At 38.4% G+C, this 23,729-nt stretch overlaps 1 protein-coding gene across 4 annotated transcripts in view; it reads right to left on the bottom strand.

Annotated features, from left to right (window-relative positions):
* NSD2 (nuclear receptor binding SET domain protein 2) overlaps nucleotides 1–23,729 on the bottom strand; it is a 103,336-nt gene that overhangs the window by 36,016 nt on the left and 43,591 nt on the right. For all 4 annotated transcript variants that reach the window (XM_063335538.1, XM_063335537.1, XM_063335539.1 and 1 more), the window contains exons 3-6: nucleotides 11,483–11,648; nucleotides 5,866–6,032; nucleotides 5,010–5,501; nucleotides 124–268 (exon numbers count right to left, since the gene is read on the bottom strand). In XM_063335538.1, coding sequence (XP_063191608.1) covers nucleotides 124–268; nucleotides 5,010–5,501; nucleotides 5,866–6,032; nucleotides 11,483–11,648 — 970 coding nt within the window. The remainder of the gene's footprint in view (nucleotides 1–123; nucleotides 269–5,009; nucleotides 5,502–5,865; nucleotides 6,033–11,482; nucleotides 11,649–23,729) is intronic.

The raw sequence follows: 23,729 nt of genomic DNA, 5'->3' as shown, positions 1-23,729 counted from the left end.
CAAGAATTAAAACTGGAAAACAGTGAAAGCTGTTTTCCCTACAGGTCTCAAATATGTGCTTAGTTTAACACCACTATGTATATCAAATTTAGTTAGAGTACACTAGCACAGTTTTACGTTTACCAGAGTCTTCTTCAGATTTGGGAGAGGTCACTATGGCAAACTTTGTGTTATAGCGAGCTTTCTGTTTTTCACTAAGCATGTTCCACTGCGATTCGAGCAATTCTTCAATCTCCTCACTTGAAGCATCTGGATGTTCAGCAACCACCTATACATGCAGAAATAGGGTTGTATTAAAAAACAGGTGACCATTGAAAAGAATGGCATACGTACTTCTATTGCTCCGGAAAACTAGATAAAAACAAACTATCTAACATTTTTGCTGTAGACAGAACTAGATTAAAACCTTCTGTAACCAATTTTAATTGAATAACCATGTCTCTCTCTCCGTCCCTCTAAAAAATATCTATTAGCCTATTCAGAAGTATTAAGAATCATTTTGGAAGTATCTATTTGCCCTTTAACATTCAAAAAACGGAGTAAGTATAAATCCTGTCTTGTGGTCGGTCAAAAAATTTCTATTATTTCTTGATGAAGTTTGAATCTATACCACAAAGGAAGGACGAGCAATATTGGAATATATGCTTGCCTACAAGGACACCCATCAATTCACAGGAGAACTCATTAAGCATAGAACTCATTACACCTATCTTAGCAGAAAGATTTACATAAGGTAGCATTTGATGCAACATTTTCCTGTCTTAATCATTTTATACTATGTATTTGAATATCAGGAACTCAAAAAGCTGTGCACCTTTTCTAAACAACATAATAGACATCAACATGCAATTTAAGAGTGTTTCTAGAAGTTTATTCAACACAAACAGAAAATCCAGTATTAGGAACAAAGAAAAAAAATCCTTCCAAACTCCTTCAGTATTTCCATACTTCTACTTAAAGAAAACCAGATTTGATTAATCATAGAAGTCAGAAAGCTCCAAGATTGTATGATCTACAGAAATTAAACAGTGGCTTTAAAAACAACTCCTCTCATCTCATTACCCAGCATTGTCCAAGATCCTAGTACTGGAGTCATGCAACCAATACCCCAAAATCATGGAGCAAAATGAAAACTAGGCCAACAAAGCCAAGCGTTCAAACAGTAACACCATTCAACAGAACAGAAATAAAAATTTTCAGTGACAAGTGGAAATGATTAAACCTAATTTCTTAGAACTTGGTGTTTTAAAATTGCATTTCCTGTTGTCAAGCAAGATACAAGTGTGACTTCAGGGGTTAGAATAGCTGTAGTACCTTCATTCCACTGGGATTATTCAGCGTCTAGTAGGGAAATTCATGCTGTAATTTTTCCCCTAGTAGAGTACTAAGAGTTCTCTTGCTTTTATCTGGCATAACCCATCTGGATAAAGCTTGGAGACTACAACTACCTTTGGAAGCCTCTACTCAAAGTTTGATTAAAATCCAACAATGTCAGAAAAGTTGTTGAGGAGGGACAATGTAGATAGACCCACAGGATACTCTTCCCACAAATCTCCCTTCTTTAGGAAAAGGAATTAGCATCATTTTTGACCATTGCTGCTAAGTGTATAAGTGCATTGTACTCAACTAGGGCATGGAGTTATTTAATTCTCTAAGAAATAACTAGCTTTGTTCGCACAAATGAGATACAGTTTAACATCACCTCCGGTCCCACCAAAATACAAATAAAACCAACTTTCAGTTGACTAAGAGCGCTGTGAAATGACAAGCAAAAGACACTCATGGTTCTTAATGGTTAAGGGATCCTTGCAAAGGCAGCCTCCAAGGAAAAAGCCCAGCGTTCTTCTCCAAAGTCTTCATATTGTAATAGTCAGTCCCGGCATACGTACTGGAAATGATGTATCGGGTCTCTTGATGTACATGAAAATCATGCCCTTCTCCCAGCTACTTATTCTAAGTCTCATTACGCTACAGAACACATGGAAGATCTTTTCTTGGATCTGGAAATTAATATCACTATAGGTGTGGAAAACATGGTAATTAGACCAGGACTGTCCTAGCTCATCCAAGCAAGTATATTACCTTCGCACTTATTGTCTTGATGTTTACCAACTCCTTACGCATGCAGAAATCTTCAACTGTAAACACCACTAGTGAAATTATTTCTTAATTTACTTTAAAACAGACTCAAGGCCCAAATCAATGAATTAATACAAACAGTATAGCTGTCTGCCTCTCACTGAATGATACCTTTACCTCAAGTCAGACACTCCCCTCTAACGACTACTATGGTTATACTTCACAGAGGAAGAGCATAAGAATGCCAACAGTACAAAACACATCTTTACTCCTTTGGTAACAGCACAAAACACTTAATGTGTCACTATGACCATTAAAGTGCTTCAAGCTTTCAATGCCTCCCTCGGGGAAGCAAGCCTCTTAAATCATTAAAAACATTTTCCAGCAGTTCATCCAGTCTTCCAGCAGCCATCATTCACTTCTAGAATTTCAACTATTCCCCACTCTCCTATCCCCAGGAAAAGTAACACAAAAAGTAGTAATTAATAAAACCAAACCGATATCTGAATCCTGCTACTGTACAAAGCCAGCCTCCAAGCAAGACACAGCAGAAACGGCTCTACTTTTAAGAGAGCTCGTGATTATAAAAGGCCCCAAAAGAGAAGTCTTCAGTCACTTCCATTCCTTCCCAAATCTGGGGGCCATGCAGCCTCTTCTGGATCCATAGTCTTCCTTTCTTTGAAGTTTCTACCCACACACACTAAAGTAGCCACACACTAAATTCTCAGATGCCACCACTACAAGTAGTACAAAATCAGGCCTGTTTTTTAGAAAATGTTATCGCTCCTAAAGCATCAGAACATCTACAACAGCAACAAAACAAACTCTTGGATGGAAAGCAAACCACGCAAGTTGAACCAGATAAGCCTAACAAAGGGGAAACGATGAACGCTGGTTTGGATACAATCTCCACCTTCCACCAACGGCACAAAACTGCCATTTTAAAAGTGACATGACAGGCTGGAAGTCCTAACTGAGCTTAGGTAACTTAGGTTCTGTGCAAGAAGCACGAATATCTAAAATGGTATTTCCCCACTTTGCCAGTTAACTTTGAATCAAGAGGAAGGAAAGACAGATTCTGCTGCCCTGATCGGTGAGAGGGACTGTTATCTGCAGTTTTCATAACCTACCTCTGTTCTATGCACAGAAGTGCTTCTGTACCTATTAGAATGGATCACACAATCAGGTGGATTTGGGTCTTCATGACTGATCTGATTAAAAGGTACTCTGGGCAGGTACAGTGGGATGTCCTCTCTCTAAATATATGTAATACTTTGAAACTTAGTTGCTTCTACTCAAAGATCTGTGCAACTTTAACCAGTACCACCAGAGTGATTTTCAGTTATGCAAGTTTTTCAGTTTCTTGAAATGACACTGAAGACAAAGCAATTCCTCACTCAAATATGCTAAGTGTCTTCATAGTTTCCATCTATTAATTTGAGAATTACAGTATAACCATAGTAGGGAATGAAGCCTGATAACTGGCACAGAAAACAGAAATACAATATCAGAGACTCAGCATGTCTCCTCTGTGGTAAGATATGTTTGGCTAGGAGTCCATAAAACCAGTTATAATAATCTCATTTATTCCGGAGAATTAATTTCACATCCCTCAATATTGCACAAGACTTCTTGCTACCTATGTTAAAGGCCAAGGAAATTCCCCCTTGCCACTATACAAGACACAAGGCTACTTACAGAAGAACTGGAAACAGAACTCAGGCCTCTCAAACATGAGACAGATGATTTACCCATACAGCCTTTCATAATGAATATGTACCGTCAAAATCTATATTTAATAGTCTGGCTACAAAACCCTTTCCTTTCTGGAGCCAGCAAACTGAACCGTCAGTGCTTTTCTCAACTTAACCACGGCCACTAAAAGGTATATGTAACACTGTGTTCATTTTAATTATCAATATTAGCTTAAGTTGCAATGATCTAAAAAGATCCTAAGTTGAACCACAACTAGTTGACTTCCATACAACAGAACACGGCTTTCAATTTTTCTTTATGATGTTCATATCGATTCATGTCTTCTAACACAAGTATCCTATAAAGTAAACTATTCAGTAGCTAAAGAGTACGACAAAGTCACCAGTAACTTACTGGTCCTTCTGTGGGTATTATGGAATAGTACAACTACCAGAAAATACGAGAACTCATGCTCCTTTCAGTGCATGGAATTGTACTACAAATGGAGCCGAGGGTTGTAAGGAAGAAAAATGATGGTCATGATTTTAAAATAAAGAGCTAGAACAGCAGTACTGCTTTTACACTTCTAAGAGTCTTCCTTAGAAATGATGATATTAAGAAAAAAAATATAATTTATTTATTCTGCCTTGTCTTGGAATGTAATCTCTCAAAAGGACCTAGTTTCTGTCCCAGCAGATTCCACACTGACAGTGATTTTCACAAGCTTTGGTAACCAGCTTCTTCTGATGCTCAACAAAAGATTCTAGCTAGGTAAATGGAACTTTTGAGGAGCTCAAAGACGAGGGAACACGCTGAAAAAACTGAGCCACATCTTCAGAAAGCATGTACGAGCTAACTACAAGTAGGTTGGCATAAACAGCATAACCTCTGTTATATTCGCCTGAGCATATGTACGCATATCTACCACATTTTACATACATTAAAAAAATTTATGGCTACTAAAAAGGACTAGTAGATTATGTAGGAAGATACTAACATGACTTAGGCTAAAAGTACAACAGCATTATGACTATCCTATTTATATTGCTCACCTACATTCCCTTCTTTCTCTGTTCGTGTCTGCAGTAAGACTTGATGCAGGCATCCCTTGTCAAACCCAGAGCGTTATGGATTTTACAGTAACAACTAGTTTTTGTCAACAAAGTAAAGAAGTTTCTTTAAGTACAGAAATGAGAAGAGGCAATCAACAACAATAACGGCTAGAAGAGACTAACCTCATCTCTGTGCTTCTGACAAAAGACCAAAAACTGAGATACTCCATCGCCCTTTCTGCTTCGCGGAGTAGATGCTGGAGTTTTCTTTCTATTGAGAGGGGAGCCTATCCCTCTTTTGGATTCTGCCTGTTCAGATGACTTTTGAGGAGTAGTATTCTTAGTCCCCGACTGACTGCTTTCTTGCGTATCATCAGTAGCAGACAATTTTGATGTCCTTCTCCTCCTCTTGTTAGGAATGCCAGACTCCTTCATCGATTTCAGATTTTGAGTGGTTTCTTCGTTTGAGTAAGATGACTCGTCTATCTCCTCTAACGGTTCCACAGGAATGCCAACTTCCTTCGCCACTCGAGGATTAAGATGAGGTCTGTCCCTAACATAGATGAAGGTGTACTTGGCCTTCCGTTCTTCCACTGTCATGCCTACTGCTTCACTTGCTTGCTTAACACCCATCTCCCACTGTGGCCGCAGCTTCCCTGAAACAGGCTTTAACATCTGCAAAAGAAGACAACAGCATGAGAAATTTGCCCACTTTTGATTTCAAAATGCCAACATTAACACAAAACAATTCCAAGAGACTTAGTGTACTGTATAATTATAACTCAGACATTCAAATGGAATTGTATTTGATGGTACTGATACCATGCATGAAACAATGACAAAGCAGAAGAGTACTGATTTTTAATAAACAACCAACAGCGGTAAATCATCCCATTCTTTGCATCTGTAAGCAAAATATGACACGCCTCTGTAAAACAAGCTGTCGTTAAAGCTTTCTAGAATATCTATTTATATCTGTACATACCTGTTACAGTAAAATAAAAAGCTGCAAATCTTGTCCGACTTGGTAGCCTCTTACCTTTATTTTCTCTGCTTTAGTGAGGGCTTGTTTTGCACTTTCCTGGCACAATTGTTCAAACTGGTCTTTTTCTTTGAAGGGCACAAGGCTCTTCTCAAATATCCAGGCTCGCTCTGGGGCATCTCCAAAAAACTGAACATGATACTGACGAAAACTCTTTTTCTGTCCTGAAAATTAAAAACAAGTGTATTTAAGATACAATTTAAGTGCTTTCAGACTTAGTCTTTTGTAAGCTGCTACAGTTACCATGACAAAAGCACAGTACAACTGGTTAACCTTTCAAAAACCCACTTAATCAGCTTGAAAGTCTCTGAGCTGTAATCTATGAAGTTTGACACAAAAGCCCAATAGCTTAATTCCACACAAGAACATGCTTTGCTACATTAACTTAAGGTTACAATCTTTTGTCAGTGCTTTCCATGTATATTAACTTACAGGTAGGCCTGGATGTTTCTGAAAATGCTACATTTGACAAAGTTTCCAAAGCCTGGATAGCCTGTCCTCTCAGCCTCTTCTCTGATTTGCCTAAACTTGATCTTTGAACAGAATTTTTTTCAATTTCTTGAACGGAAACACATACTTCAGCTAGTTTTAACACTTGCAATCACAAATTCATCTTAACCAAGTTTTTAAGGAATCAAAGCAAGGGATGAAAAGGATTTGGGTGGTGGAAGGGAGAGAGGGAAGATAAGAGAACAATTCTGAAACCTAGACAAGAAACATTAATTCTTCTAAGATTGTAAAGAGGAATACCATCTTACTACCATCTGTAGTAAGATACAGCATACAACCTTCCCCTTCCAAACATCTCAGCTATTCTACGGCGAAGGGGAAAGACAACACCTTCAAAATTCACCAATTTTGAAGACAGAGGGAACAGAATCAGACTTAGACATCCTCTAGCATCTTCTTCATTAAAACTCACAGATTTGTTGTCTAAGTGTTCAAATTAGGGTCTCATTTAAAAATAGAAAAGGTTTTAACTGTGATGACCTACACTTTTGGGTTCATAAATTCAATCCTGCTAAAAAGGATCAGCTACCTCCCCCTACAGGATCTATGGTTTTTCAAGATGTCACCACATTAGTACCTCTAACAGGTAGCCTGGGAGGAAGAAGAAATCAGGTAAGGATGTCTACCCAGTAAGAACAAATAACAGTCACAGTTCTCCGTTACAGATGTCTTCAAACTAGGTCTAGATTTTGCTAGGTTATTCATACACTGCATATCTTCTACCTTAATCAGCAAATACATCCACCTGATTGCTTCATGCAATATTATTACCGGGGTTTCTAGACTTAGAAGGAACTTTCTTTTTGTAATTACTCAGCCAATAGTTATTTTTCAAGGGGCTTGATCTTGTCTCAAGATGTGGCATCTAGAACGGTCATATGAAATCAACCTAATTAATGGTATGTGCATAAGTTTTATTAACCGTTACACACACACACATATATATATAAAAAACATACATGAGAGCTAGAAAAACACTAATGACTCATTTGAGATCAGATATGAGAATCTAGAGGAATGGTATAGGGAAAGGTCTTGGGACTGCATTTGTCACGCATCCAATCTAGTAGTCTAATACGTGTTCCAGTAATGCACAGTCAGGAGCAATTCTCTCACACAGCAATTATTTTGTCCTCATCAAGAAAATGTTGCTTAATTAGGGTCTACTGAGCTCCAATGACTCTATGATAAAATAAAGGATAATTTTTGTATTTTATTTACCAGGATGTCCTAGCTGCAGAGAGCGAGATGGCACAGACTACATTTACAACCACCTGTAAAGATCTGCCTCGGAGCAACCAACAGCCCAGTTCCAAGCAGACACAGACACACCGTTCCATTTACAACGTAATGCTAGACAGCTGTAACTGCCTAATTATGAAATCTAAATAATAGTGCCTACCACTAGAATCATTGAACCTATTTGTGAATCTTCAGATATCTTCCGTGGGCTGAATTCATATCAATGCTCCTGGATAAAATAATGGAATTCATTAAGGGTTGTTATATACAAAGACATAATTTTTTGGCTCACAGAATCCTGGAACCACTAGTTGTTGAAGGTTTGGGAGAGTGTTCCGGGGACCCACCACTATTATGTTTCTTTTTCTGTAGCCTAGCGTCTGTGGTTGACCACAGTCAGAGACAGGCAGGCTACTGAATGAGATGGAGCTTTAGTCTGACTCAATATGGGCCTTCTTACATGAAAGTGTACATCCCGCAAGTTGAAAGTTACAAACTTTTCTCAATCCTAAACCGCTGGAATGATGAAATCAAGTACTAGCATCCAGAAATTCAGATTGTTGATTGCAAACACTGCTGATTCTAGTCCTAGAAATGAGAAATACAGAGACCTAGCTGAATACTTCTACAAGTCTCAGATAAAAGGACTCTTCTGTTTGGAACAGGAGACTTTTGACAATGCCTCAGTAGTAAACGGTAGGTGGAAGATAATACAAGACTGGAAATGCGTACTGATGGAAACATGCACATCAGTGTGCATTTATCAGTTATGATGGCTGCCCAGATCTAGTCAAACCTCCTGAAGGAAAAGGCAGGCCCCAAGCCAACTCCAGAGCAAATATCAGAAATGATCATCATCCATACTGTTTCAAAGAGATGGAAGTTAACATCTCAAAGTACGTTGTCCCTTCTTTCTGTTAGTATTCCACAGGTTGCATTCACATACACGACATTGGGTTCTGCCAGACTACTTCTATAGTTTCTTATAAAAAGCTACCACAGAGATCCTTGATAACGAAGCACAAACCTTGCTTCTTTCAAGGAGCAGAGCAATTCAGTTAGGAACAAATAAACATCTTTTATTTCTCTCAAAATCCAGCTGTTTATCTCATAATAGATCTAATAATCCAAAGACTAAAGTCACAGGGACTGCCTGATCAAAACTCTGAAAGACTGCTAGGAAAAAAAAAAATTGTCTGAGTCGTCTATAATAACCATTCTAGCAACTGTAATGAATGCTTGAAAGGGTTCTCAAGAAGCATTTAGTTTACAACCAACATTGAGGCTAGCTATAATCCTAGAGATCTTCATTCAGTTTGTTCTTAAAAACCTCCTATGAATGAGATCACACTATTTCTCCAGCCAATTCACCCCAACCTTTAACCCTTCCAAGTTCTTCTTAATATGTAGTCTAAATATTCATTTCTACTAAGCTCTCTTCTTCTCAGAACAAGAAGAGTTTATGCCTTTTCCTCTTTGCATGTAACTTAAGTTATTTAAGGCCAGTTACTGGGTTCTCCTTTAGCTCCTCCTGGTCAGATTAAATAGCCCCAGTTCCTTCAGTCTGCCCATGCAGGTAGACTCCTAGATTTCTGTTCATGCTGTCCTCAGAACCTTCTCTGTTTGGGCCACATTTCTTGAAATGAGATGGCCCAAACAGGATGAAATGAACAAAGTACTCCCACTGAGGCCACACTACTGCTGGAAAAGCAAAGGATCTACTTCATGCTTTTTACAAGAGCACTATTAATTTATGTCAGTGTGACTTTGATCTTTCTGCAGAGAAAACTACATGGGTTATTATGAGACTCAGATTCCTTTCTGCGAAAATGCAGCTTTCCATTCCTTTCCCAGCTTGATCACCTACCAGTGTAAAAATTCAACACTTATTCCTACTGAACTGCATTTTTTTTTCCAGACCAGACCTCCAAAGTGTCAAGATTATTCTGATTTCCAATCTTACATGTTTACAGTCCCTCCACATTGGTAATTCCAATGCAAATTTTAGATTAACTTTCTAGTGCATTTTCCAAGTTCTCAACGCAACTCTTGAAAACTACATAAAAACAAAACCATAAAACCACTCCTTTCCCAGACTTGGAAATACATAGTTCAAAGTTACTGAAATCTCTAGTGACAAGTAAATGCCCATCTCTGTTCATAACAATGATGCTGATACTTTCGCTTGATCTAGCGGAATACATGAAAGTATTTAGAAGCACAAATATCAAAACAAAGGTACGTGTTCCTACTTTGGTTTGATATTCCTATTAACTTCTTGCTTTTCTCCTTAATTTGCAAGTTTTCTGGATTCTGTTTTCAGGTTTTCTAAACTTTCAGTAGAGTTTCGCATAAACATAGTAAAAAAATAGTTTACAGTGCTCTGCTGGACTTAAAACTAGTGAGGGATGCAATGTGCAGCAAGCAGATTTTCCGTAAATACAACAGTAGCAAAAGGAAGGCTAAGGAATGCTCAATGGGACAGGAGATTGAGTGAGAAAAGACACAGAAAAGGCTGGGGTACTCTATGCTTTCTCTGTCTCGAGGTTTTGTTTGTTTTAAACTGTACCATTTGCCCACAAGCCTTCAGGTCCCTTAGTCTAGTGATAAAGGCTGCAAGATTGAGACATTACCCACAGCACATTAAGAAAGAGTCAAGGAGCACTTAATCAAATTGGACATGTATGAGATTATGGGACCAGATAGGATGCCTCAGAAGGAGCTGAAGACGTTGGCCAATGTGACTGCAAGGATGATCTCTAATTTTTGAAAGGTCACAACCATCAGGGGCGATACCCGATGCCTGGGAAAAAGGCAAATACTGCACCTATCTTCAAGTAAAACAAGAACAGTCTGGGGAACTACAAGCTCGGCTGAGTAGCTTACTCTCAATGCCTACAAGATTATGGGGCAAATTCTCCTAAAAGACATGTCCAAGCACATGAAAGACAAGGTGGTGTCTGGGAAGAGCCAGCACAGACTCACCAGGGGCAAACTGTGCTTAATCAATCTGATTTGCACAGTGCTAATACAAAAGGCAATGGACTCAGGTTGCAACAAAGGAAATTTCAACTACATAAAGGGAAAAGTCTTCTTGCCATAATGGCTGCCAGTCACTGGAACAAGTTTCCCAGAAAGGCTCTAAAATCTGCATCCTTGAAGACACTAAATATTTGAGTGGACAAGGCCCTGAGCAACCTGCTCTGACTTGGAGACCATATGACTTGTAGAGGTTCTTTCGAATCTATATTACTTTATCATTCTACAAGCAGCATAGACAAGCTTCAAAAGTTTCAGGTATCAGAACAAACAAAGATGCAAATGAGCTTAAGAAATGGTAGAGAGTCCTACTTAAAAATTTAATTAACACCTGGTAGCCTCTGCATTTAGAATCAACTAATGTTGTCTGTGGATAACAGTATTGATTCTGTGAATCACAGAAAAATTTAACTGCCTGCATGACGGACTGCTTTTAGTACAGCCTAATCATCAGGAATATTTAATTCCCATTAGCTTTCAATAAAATTTTTAGCTCATATCACTTCTCCGAGCATCTCCATAAAAACAACGGAAAGTACCATCAGATAATTTTTTTAATAAAACTCCACACAGTCTCCTAGATCACAATTACGATATCTTTTGGAGAATGTTCACAGAGTTATAAAGACATAGTGGGGAAAACAGGTCCGTCTGCTATATGCTCAAGAATAGCGTTTACATGATTTTAACACTCCTTTTGACAACACGGAGCTGATTCAGTTACTGATACAACTGGCTAGGTTAAATGAAGAACAGAATTTTCCCAAAATAACGGTTATGTATACTTGAAGAAATCTGAATGTTTGTGGCATCGCTGACATACCTTTTAGTTTAGTGTAGGAATGGAGAACAGGATCAGCAGAAACCATACACGGCCACCATGGAAAACCAGACACTTTTGACCACACTAGATCTCCTATATTATACTTCAACAGATGGACTTTGTCTTCTTTGACGGTACTTTGAGTTGGATCTCTCTTAGCAGGAGCCTTAAAAGATAAAAAAAAGAGAACAAAAAAATCAAACTATCAAAATATTTCTTCAGATATGTGCTAGGATTACTAAATAGCACACAAAAATAAACAACAAACCACAGTTCATATTCTGTTTAAATATTCTCATTATACATAAAAACACAGAGTGGTCATGGAAGGAGGGAAATAAGAAATAGTCCACCAGAATAAAGAGCTATCACGTTTGCTAACAATAATTATATTCACGTGTAATAAAAACTTTGTCATAATCTTTGTTCTCTCACAGCAAAAAATTCCCAAGTTTTATTAATGTTTTTGGTTTTAGTTAGAAATATTGGCAAGTAAGCTGTGGTTTGCCTTTATCTTTTCGAGTAACTGCTAAGAGACTATCAGGAAGGCTTACTTTAATTTCAAACACATTAACTGAGCACTGGATGTAAAAGTGGGAGAGCCAGCCTCCCTCTGTATTGAATTTTATTAATCAAGTTAAGCTCTATACACACAAATGTGTTCCTAGATTTAAAAAACAGAAGTAAAAAAAAATCCCAAACTGGAATAGACTGAAATACTGTCTTTATATCTGAATAGAAACTACATAAATAACCAGTTTAAAAAACCCAAACTCTACATCTTTCAGCTGTCTTTTTAAATACTGAGATTTGTGACATGAACCCTTCCCCACACCCTTTTGCAAGATTATTTTTTTCTGTTCCCGTTCTAGCAGTAAAAGTTTGCAAGTGCTCAGCTGGTGCTCTAAAGCTATTTTAGCTATTGGAAAACAATTGCAGAACTGTTTCCACTTCTAGCAATAGATTTAACTGCAAGGGAGTTTTGCGTTCTCCTCTGACAGACACATTTTTACTACATTATAACAAAGTTCAGCAACAGACATTTATTCACCAACAAAAACCATTTCACAAAGGTAGTTACATTTTGTCTTTTTGGCTTCATCTGTTCTACTTGATATAAATAATGAATGCCTTTATGTAGCTAAGCACTAACTCTGAATTCTGAATGTAAAAAAGCACACAACATGCCTCATTACATGTATCTGTAAAAAAAAAAAATATTTTTTTTTAATTTGCTTTTTCATTTTTCTAGTACTAAATTTATGTGCAAGACGTTACATCGTTCATCTTACGCAGTACCAGCTCAACATACAGAAGGGGGACTGGAGTTTCAGGCTTTCAGTGGATTTAATGTTAGAGCTGGAGCAAAATTCTGGTTTAATTAATTAAAAGTGGCATGAGGAAAGAAAGAACACTGTTCAGAAAACGGAAATTTAGAATGCGGAAACAAGTATTTGGAGCATTATGTTGAATCAGAGTAGCTCAGGTTACCTTGTACAGATTTTTAAATCCAGAGACTACTACCATAACTAATTACACATTATTCTCCAACCACAAAGAACAAAAATCTTTGATGTGCTGCAACAGCATAGAGACTATTTTGCAACTCAAACACAGAGGTACATCCAATCAAAAAACCTAAAGCTTAATGTACTTAGAAATTCCTTTCCTCAAAGCTTTTAAAGCTATGCCTGGTAAACACACATGATGCTCTGTCATCTGATTGTTCGGGACAGTTACTCATCCAGTGATTCAGCTTTTCTGATGAATTCAGACTTGGTTCATGTGCCTCCAGCTAGAGCCATGTTCCCATGTCTCAAGGTTTTTTTGGCTCTCTAAGGATTTTGTAAGACTGTCAGTAAACCCCTCCTGCTGAGCTTGCCTCGAGTCCAGCGCTCTCAATAGACCTAGAAGATTCCAAGCAGATGTGGAAAATCAAATGCTCCTTCTAGCAGTTAAACATGACATGAAAAGTTATGCTTAAAAGCTAAAAATTAAGAAATACACATACTGAGAACAGATCCAGAAAAACATTAATCCTAACACACACAAACCGACTTCAGCGTTTAAACTAAATAGGCGGGATGAAAATATTTTTCAATGAGTTAACTTTTCAGAAATGTAAAAGTACTCAGGATTCTGAATCTCACTTTGCATTTATGAGTCCCTATATTTTTCATAAAGTGCAACTAAGCTGCACAGATTTAGAACTACGGTCTGAGAGGGAGCTGGCTGGAATAACGAAAAGGCTCTAGCAGTACCTCTTACTGCAGCACAATCAAAACGGGGCGGCAGACAGCACAGGGGTGAATATCGCATTTCAATATATCTACAAGCACTGCACGAATTTTAAAAATGCCCAGAATTCTTTTATTACACTGGATCATGATAAAAAATTTGAAAATGACAGGCTCTGATAAAACCTGCAAGGTTTACCTATAAACCACTTGCTGTATTTATGTTTTCTTTTATTGATAAAATGTGCATACTTTAAAAAAAATGGTAAAATACAGCACAGAATTCTGTATATCCGTGATTTTTTAAGAGCTCTCAGATGAGGTTATTTAAAAACCTATAGAAAATATAACCATGAAATTGCTCATTTCCATCTTACTTTCCCGCATCGTTCTGCTTTAGCTTGATTGTCTCATTCTGGGAATTACTCTGATGTATTTCATAGGTATGTCAACAGTAAACAGTGAGGTGAAATTCCTGGCATATACTTCCGAGAGGAGCAGCCGTATGACATCAACAGTCCTTTCAGTATTTCCTCTCAAAAATATTTTTGCAAACTGACAGCACAGCGTTAAATGCTTAAGTATTTAAATTGTTTAAAAACATCAGAAAATGCTAGATACTGGAAGGCAGTCATATGCATAATTTTACTTCAGTATCCAGGTTAGTATTTTTTTTTTAATTCTTGATGGGATGGAAGGAAGAGAGCATTTCTAAACAAATTTGCCATTCAGTCCCCTGATGGCATCTATGTTCTTGTACGATGAGTGCTGGAGCTTCTTTATAAGGCACTTTTGTACTCTCTGCAGTTTTTAAGAATAGGAAGGTACCATTCAAGTTACAAAGCGGTACAGAAAAAAGCAATTTGGCTTGTAGGTCTTCTCCCTCCAGAAGAAAAACGGGAATCGTTGTTCAGGGAACTTCTGATTCCTAAGGATATGTAGTCAGACAGAACAGGGCATCTGACTGTGCACCTGTGGAATGTGGAGAGGCAGGATGGAAGCACACTTTTGGTGGTCTGTTTGAATCCAGCAGAAGACAGGGAATACCCTCTCCTGCAACAGCTGATCTCGTCTTCATGTGATGATACTTAAGCAAGCAAATTAAGATGAGAGACTCCTGGGTTAGGGCACAACTGTAAAGCAAGGGAAGCTCACCCAAAATCAAGCTATTTTAAAATGCCTTCCCCTCAATTTTTGCCTCCTTGCGTCTTTTTGATGATTTTTTTTATTTCTAGAAACTGTTCTCATTTCAAATTAGATCTCCTACCCATAAACATGAACAAAGTAAAGCCCGTTGGGCTTTCTGTGCTGCAGAGGAGGACAGAACAGACTTTGCTTGCTGTCATTGCGAGTAAGTCTGGACTGCTCTGCGTATGCCCCATCCCCTTACCTTTTACTGCAGTTTTGACAGAGGGAAACACAAACACATCTAGTTGCAGGATTTCCCCTCCCTGTCCTTCCTCGATTACAGCCCAGCTCTGCAGCCTCTGAGACAGCTATCACCTCAACCACCTTCCCCCCTAAAAAAATTTAAACCAGTAACCCTAAACAGAAGGAGGAAACAGCTTGTGATCGTATTTCTTTTCTACTTTGGGAATGAATTCCTGTGGGTTTTTTTCCCTTTCAAACACTAGGCTGCAGAGAAGTTACAGAAATGGGCAGTCCGAGCCTGGGTGAGGAGGTGATGACTCCCACATGGACCAGTCCCTGCACTGAATACACTGGCCATTTGACAGGCTCTGAGCTACTCAGTACGGCAGACATCGAAATTCCTGACTTTCTGGATTAGTATCCTCATGAAACACCTGCTCTGAAAGGCAGCTAGACGGATTTTAAGTTTATTTTGTCCAGGGGGGCGTGGAGTGTGGAATGGAGTAATTCCCTTACTGCAACTGAATTTTTCTGTGAGAAATTACGCCTTGAAGAGCACCAGCATCCTTAGAAACTCATCCAGGACAGCAGCTGCAATAGGCTGAGAAGGACCAAAAAAAAAAAAAAAAAACCAAAACCAAACCTTAACATGCCTTTCCACATCCCTTAAAATTTCACAGATTTGTTTGTCATTTCTCTCAGCACTTTCATAAGCAATGAGTAACAGGCAGGTTGACAAGAATTTATGATACTGCTGTCAGCATTCTGCCAGCCCAAAGAAGTGGCTTGGCCATAGACAACATTGGTATTTAATTAACTTTGCCTACATCTGATGAAAAGAATCCAGTTTCCGTTTAGTTCTGGTCTGACTAACGAACATGACAAGACAAGAACATAGCATGAGAGATGGGCAATTTAAAAGTTTAAAAAAATCTTAAAATGACTAAAGAAAAATGCACTTAAGGGCAGCATCTTTACTGTACTGAGAGCTTTAGGTTGTTTGTAGACTCTGTTATGAAAACACCATGATGAGTGTTTAGTAAACAAGGGACAAAGGTTGTTTTTTTTTTTAAAAAAACCACCTAGAAAGCTTACTAGGTGGTGTCAGACTGAGATACGTATCCTTTTAAAAATGACCAGTGGTAGAGATAATAATATTATTGTTATCTATTTTGTGTATATATGCATGTATGCACACATGTGCAAGGAATTATAACCCCTCAAAATTCATGTAAATTACTCGAAGCATCAAAAAGCTAGTATGTCACTATACAAACTTGGAGTGCTATAGAAATAACTAAAAACAATAATAAAATAATCTAACTGTAAGTTGTCAAAAAGGGATTAGACAAAGAACAATGTTGAGAATTGGTGAAGAATACATCACCAGAATTTAATATTGGACAAGAAAAAAAGAGAGCAATTAAGACAAGTGAAGACAGTAAATGCTCTCCTCTGTGTAACATATCAGGGAAGTACATATTGAACAACTTGCAGATATCTGCTATCTCCCTTTCGGTTTTCATTTTCAATTCAATTCCATCCTGGATCAAGCTTCGATTGGACTGCACTATAACAGAAGGCCATGCTGCAAACACATACTCTAGAATAAAAAAAACAACAAATCTACTAGTGTTACAAAGAAACTAAACCAGAATAATCAAGGTCTCTAAACAGAATACATGCAATTAAAACGTACCTTGAATCAAAGTTAGAACCCACAGTCAAATGTGTTTCTTTACTATGGAAAAGATAACATTGCTTGCTGACCAAGACCACATATTTTTCTGGTCCTGTTATCTACTTGTGCTGTGCTTCACCCACTAATACTCCTATTTTCTATCATGGACTTGTGTAATAAAAAAAAAAAAAAAAAAAAAAGTAAAAGTGTTTTGTCTTCTCTTGCCTCTCTATCAGGAAAGACAGTGAACGACGGAAGCGGTTGTAGAACAAACTCCATTCCTTTCAGAGGTTCAGGAGAGGTGGTGGGCTTCTCTGGAGAAAAGGGGAGCAACAGAACTGAAGCATCCAAAGACTTGCAGCCCTCAAATGGCCACTGCATCAAGCTCTGGACAATTTAATTTGCAACACCCTTGTAAAACATGCATTATATTGTGCAGAGAGGTAAAGATGGAGGGGAAAGAGGACATGGAAAGTCCAGATAAAAAAAAAAAAAAAAAGAACAAACTATATTGGGGGTTGGTTTGTTCGTTTTTCAGATTTTTAATTGTTTTATAACGAGCCATAGATTTCACAAAAATGTCTTAAATGAAATGTCTTTCTCCAAGCTATCTTTTCTTGTATTACTAATGACTTCTTTTCTTCTATTACTAAAAGGGGGTCACATCTGGCAATGTGAAGAATTACATTTGCAGAACACACTAAGTTTGAATCTTCTTACGACAACTAGGATTTATTTATTTTTCTTCAATGTGCTTAGATGGTAAAGCTATAAAACAAGAGGACAAAAAAGGCTGAAGAAAATCAATGTTCTACTTGCAGATCCCCTGAAAACTTTTCTGTGCTGGCTCTTTGAAACCACATGGAAGTTTTGTGACAATAGGTTTGTTCCATCCATTTCTTTTCACAAACTCATCTAAAGCAGTTCATGGACAGCATGTTGAATAAATACCACCATGCAGGACCCTCCCCTCCAAGAGGGAAAACAAGCAGAATAAAATAAAAATCCGTTTAAATTTAGAGAGTGATTCATAATGTAGATTATGGATTTTAAAACAAAATAAAAGCTCAAATTTGTTTTTCAAATCAAGCACTAAACTCCCGGTTACACTTCAATACTTTTTTCTGGCTTTCATTCCCTCATTAGCAAGTCTCAAGCAGATGAGAATTTTTTTTAAGATGCTTTTACATTTAAACCCAAATCTGTCTATCCAAATCAACAATATTCCTTTACACAAACACTATGTGAGCAAGTATTTTAGAAATAAACTTAACATGGTATTTTAGTAACTAGGATACAACCCTTTTTTCAGAGTAAAGAGTTGAAAAGAAACAGATTCAATCATTCACAGATAGATTGAGTAAGATGCAAGTTCTGGAACACTTCCCAACCCTCAATCTTTCTTAAAAATGTGGAGAGCAGTTTCTTTCAGCTGCTTTACTGAATTTCTGCATTTACATTTAGATGACCTCTTAAATTGTAAGTTACTGGCTTATTATTGAAAAGTTCCATGTTTCAGAAATAGGTATTCAAATTAGATAAGGCTTGATCAGAATGAATGAAACCTTTCATACTGAGTATTAGAAAAAGATTTCTACCTACACCCAACTCCTCTAACTTTCACCTACCCTCAAAAATTTCAACTTTTGATGCGGTATCTGGGTATGTAAGACAACGTGGATATGAGATGCTACAGAAGTCTGGAAAAGCATGACTGTAGAGCCATGACGAAGTTTGGCATGGGGAACAGTTATTTCTGAATAATTTCCATATGAATTTCACATTGGAGAACAGAACGAAAGCTAAACCATCTCAGCATACCTACAGATTTTCAGAATGCCATATCCATATGTATTTTGTTATCCGCATGTACAATGGTTTCACAGATTTTCAAGATCAGAATCTGTATCAGGGCCTTACCCTTAGCACTCTCCTACGCCCTTACAGAGTTCAGTAGGAAAGAGTTTACCCCAAACACTTTCTTAACAGATATTCACCTCTTGGTATCTCAAAAACATCCAAGGTAGCGTGGGTAGGTGTTCTGAATCCTAATATTCTTGGTAGAAAACACAGAAACCCAAACCCAGATAATAGTGCCAAGAAGCAACTAGATTTACACAACTCTGTTTTCTGGTGAAGGCAGATAGTTATCTCTACACTTTTTTGCAATAAGAACATTTCTGAAAGAAGCTGTCTAGACTGCTGAAATAGAACAAATATTTGGCATGAAGGAGCTCTGTTAGTTAACTTATAATTTGACATAGTCCAATTACTACTTTGCCTTTGAGATCAGACCTTTAAAATGAATCCCCAGATGTAAAAGCAGATATAACAGGTTTCCCTCCAGGTTGTGTTGTTACATATACCCAGTAGATCCTCCTCTTCTAAAGAGGAAACATAAGAAACAGTATCAGCAGTTGATCAGCCTAGGGGCAAATGGGGGGAAAAAAAACCCCAAAACCCTAAACAGACAGACATTACCTTGATTTGGAAATGATGAAGTATATTCCTGAAACATTCCTTATTTTCAGCAATAAAGATGTACAGAAAATCTGGGGAAACTCCAACCAGAAATGCCTCAACCCCATACGAACATTAGAGTAGAGCAGTCGTTGCAGTAAAACATCATGAAGCACATGATCGACGTGCTATCAATTCCACAAGAACTAAGATCCCAAATTATTTTACTTCGTCACAAGCATCCTCAACATAACACTTGAGTTGACATTTGTCTACCAAACCAAAGAAAACAACAAACCCAAATCTTTTTAGCATTAGTTGCTGCTATGAGGCCACAGATTCGCTTCCCTTCATCCAAGTGCAGTGGGGCTTGTTTAACGACTGACTGTGCAAGATCCAGTTTTCCCTCTCGCACCGGGCTTCCAAAGTAAAGCACTTTTATAAACTCTTTTTGACAGATGGGAATTAATTCCTTATTTTTCGCAAATTGTAGTTTTAGTCACTGCCCAACAGAACAACTCCTGTAGATACTTCAAGTATTCACAAAAAACCAGAAATATAAATGTTAGCCTAGTTGGATCTATTTATTGATAACAGGAGAATAATGAAACATTGTAATAGACAAACATAAAAATAGTGTCTGTGAACAAAGACCTCTTTTGGAGGTCTTTAAGTTCATGTGCCCTACATGAAATACACTCCAGAACAAGGAAACCCCGTGAAAGAGGCCGGTATCTCTCTGTTCCAAGACAGATCAAAATATTTTGCCTTTGCTACTTAGCCTAAGGGTTACTACAAAACGTCTTTCTTTGTTGACAGAAAGGGGTTTTAAGGAGCAGAAATGACATCTGGTACAGATCACTAAAGTTTCCCAAAAATCTGCCTGTAAATCCATCCAAGTAACATAACCCTGAACTGTAGATCTAACTCTCAGCTAAATACGAAAAGTTAGACATACATTATTTTGGTATAAGCAGAACACGGAGCAGAGCAACAGAAAGGCTTCACCATATCTTGGACAGAAAAGCAGTAAAACCAAGTAAATTCCTTGCCACGCCTTCAATAAAACGTGAAGAGGAGATGCTGAGATGACAGTATTCATTTAAATCATGACACTACCAGTGCAACAACTAAGTCTGGTGAACTTAAAAAACAAAAACCAAAAAAGTGTCATTAACCTCTCAACTGTGTTATGGCACACAGTCTGCTGTTGAGACATAAAGGGGTGGCCTGCTCACCACTTTATTTGATCTGTCATTTCCACGATAGTGCCCAAAAGACCAAAATAAAAAAAGTCCTGGAATGCACAAATCAAAGACAAGCATGAAACAACACAACAGTTGCTGACGTTCTTTGAATTTAAGTTAGATTACATCTGGTCAGCTCTTTTCCATAGCAAACCGGCTCAGTGTTCAGAAGGAGTCAAGAATCAATCAAATGCTAAGTATTATTTATAATAAAAAATAATTAAATTGAGAACAACATAGAAGATCACTAACATGCCACTGTACGCATCCACAAGACAGCTGTATCTTGAATGTCCCATACTGTTCTGGTCCCTCATTCTCAAAAAAAAAAAGACAGCAGAACCCAAAGGGCATCACAGTTCAGAAAAAAGATGGTAACAAGAAGTAACATTCTGGAATGGCTCCTATATGTGGAACAACACACTAGGACTCCTCAAACTGAAATTAAAAATTGAGGAGATTTTTAAGAATTCTATAAAACTATCAGTAATAGAGAAGTTTGTCCATGATTCCTACTTCTAGTATTGTGAGAGCATCAAGTGAAACAACTAGGTGGCAAACTGAAAAGGAAAAAGAGCTGCTCTATTACTTAATGTCATGGATGCAAAAAGTTCACACTGGCTCAAAAAGAAACTGAGGTCTCCTTCCATGAATTTAGCCATCTACAGCTATTAAATACAAAGTCACCAGTGCTAGAAACCCCTGAGTCACAAGCTGCTGGAGACTGAGCGTACTCAAAGAAAGCATCACTCCATGATTTGCCACGTCTACACTCTCCATTACGCACCCTCTGCTGAATCTCACCCCCAAACTGAGGCGCCGAATTAAACAGCTCCTTGATCCAACTTGGTAGAGCTATTATTATATAGCAATTCTGTCATCACTTCAAGATATTATTCCATATTTGATGAGAATTCTTCCACCAATGTGCTTATAAGGAGAGAAAACCCCCCACAACTTATTTACAACAACTTATTTGAGACGAGAGTTTCACGCAGAAAGTGTACTTAGTTCAGCCACTTTCACATACAAGAACAGGAAGTTTGGTATGGAAAGCCTTGAACAAATATTTAAGCTTTCTGTAATTAATTTTGCAGCCGCTCTTGATACTACTCATAGCTTCTAATCTCCCTCCAACCAGTATGCTCTTGACGCTGTATGCTTTTTGGTGTTTCTTAACCTACAAGTACTTCTTTAAGATACTTTTCCAATGAGGCGCTAAGAAAGAACAATTTAAAATTCCAAAGTAACAATTACTGCTGCACACTGTGAGCTGCTTGGCACAAGCAAGTTTTCAAGGCGTAGCTAAACATAAACTAACGCAAAACAGTAGCTTGGGAACCCTTCCAAACAGGATAAAGAAGTTCTTTCTCTTGTTCCTGAAGGGATCACCCAGAAGAGATTTTTAGGGTTATTCCTACTCCTTTGGGCTTCTGATGACATCAGCCAGACAGCCAGTGCTATCACTTGCCAGAAGACAGGATTTGATACCTCAAGAACAGCCTATTGAAAAGGAAAACATAATTGAGTTCATTTTACGCTACAACTAGAGATCCCGACTCCTGTGGCAATTTAGCTGAACATTTTATGACAAGTTCAGTAATCATACTTGACCAGGAATTCCTAATAACGTGACGAAAAACAATCAAGCAAGTCCTTCTTCTGAAAAAGACACGTTTATTTGACTTTATTTTTCCTTTTTACTTTTTTTTCTTTTTTTTAAATTAGAACAAAACAGGTCACCTCAGGATCTGGCTGCAACAGTTATAACAGGATGACCAAATACTTGATGGGCACAGCTTTCCAATCTGAGAGGAAACTTACTGGTTTCTGCTCATCTCTACTGATTAGATACAAGCATCAGGGCAACATCACTACTTCCCGTGGTCCCCATCTTCCTGTATTTGGTTAGCACAGAAGCACAAAAAGCAGCAGATAATCCTCAGATTGCTTCTGTTCTACCCTTACCGGGTTTCAAAACCTTTGCCATTCACTGGGAAAGGCACTATAACATTATGTAAATAGTGGATATAATGGAATTGGCCAGAACAGCTTTTCTCCGTGAGGATGAAATGGCAACATAAACACATGACAAGGACTAGTGGAATTTCTCCAGTAACTTGCAATTGCCCCCTGCGTAGCTGCTGCAAATTCATTATAGACTGTACCACGAAGAAAGAGTAACTAACTGCCAAGTTCCTAGTATAATACTATCAGAGGGCTACAAGAAAACTGGTTAGGAAGCTACATGGAAGGTACAGCTTTTGGATCACACACACGGTTACGCATCTGGAATCCCTAAACTAGCAAGTAAAGCAGTGTGTGGATTTCCAGGTTTGTTCTGGACACAGAGTTGCTGCTTTTCTGAGCTACTGCACCCGTGCTGTGGAGTCATGCCAGGAAGCCATGCCAAAAGGGCAAACTGCCACTTGTAGGCCCAAACCGGCTTATGCAGAACAAGCTCAAATGTGCCAGTACCACATACTGAGCTGTTCTTAGGGTTAGAGAGCACAGACCTACTTTGGGACCACCTGCATGAGAGCTGCAGATATATGTACTCTCTCTGTTTCCCATACAGAAACTCTGGATTGCTCTACGGAATGGACTTGGATCACTTTGTATTAATATATGAATCATAGAATGGTTCAGGTTGGAAGGGACCTTAAAAATCATCTAGTTCCAACCCCCCTGCCACGGGCGGGGACACCTCCCACTGACCAGGTTGCTCAAAGCCCCATCCAGCCTGATCTTGAACACTTCCAGGGATGAGGCATCCACAGCTTCTCTGGGCAACCTGTTCCAGTGTCTCATCACCCTCACAGTAAAGAATTTCTTCCTAATATATAATCTACATCTCCCCTCTTTCAGTTTAAAACTGTTACCCCTCATCCTACACTACACCCCTGCATAAAGAGTCCCTGCTTATCTCTCCTGTAGACCCCCTTTAAGTACTGAAAGGCCAGAATAAGGTCTCCCCAGACCCTCCTCTTCTCCAGGCTGAACAACCCCAACTCTCTCAGCCTGCCCTCATAGGAGAGGTGCTCCAGCCCTCTGATCATCTTCATGGCCCTCCTCTGGACCTGCTCCAACAGGTCCATGTCCTTTCTGTGCTGGACTCCAGAACTGGATGCAGTAACTCCAGGTGGGGTCTCACCAGAGCAGAGTAGAGGGGCAGAATCACCTCCCTCAACCTGCTGGCCACGCTTGGGTGAAGTAAACCTCTGCCATTCTCCTCCAAACAGGATTGTTTC

This window comes from Chroicocephalus ridibundus, chromosome 5, assembly GCF_963924245.1.
Source record: "Chroicocephalus ridibundus chromosome 5, bChrRid1.1, whole genome shotgun sequence".
Lineage (NCBI taxonomy): Eukaryota > Metazoa > Chordata > Aves > Charadriiformes > Laridae > Chroicocephalus > Chroicocephalus ridibundus.
The sequence above is the reverse complement of the archived record's forward strand: the minus strand, read 5'-3'. Positions and strand labels throughout refer to the sequence as shown.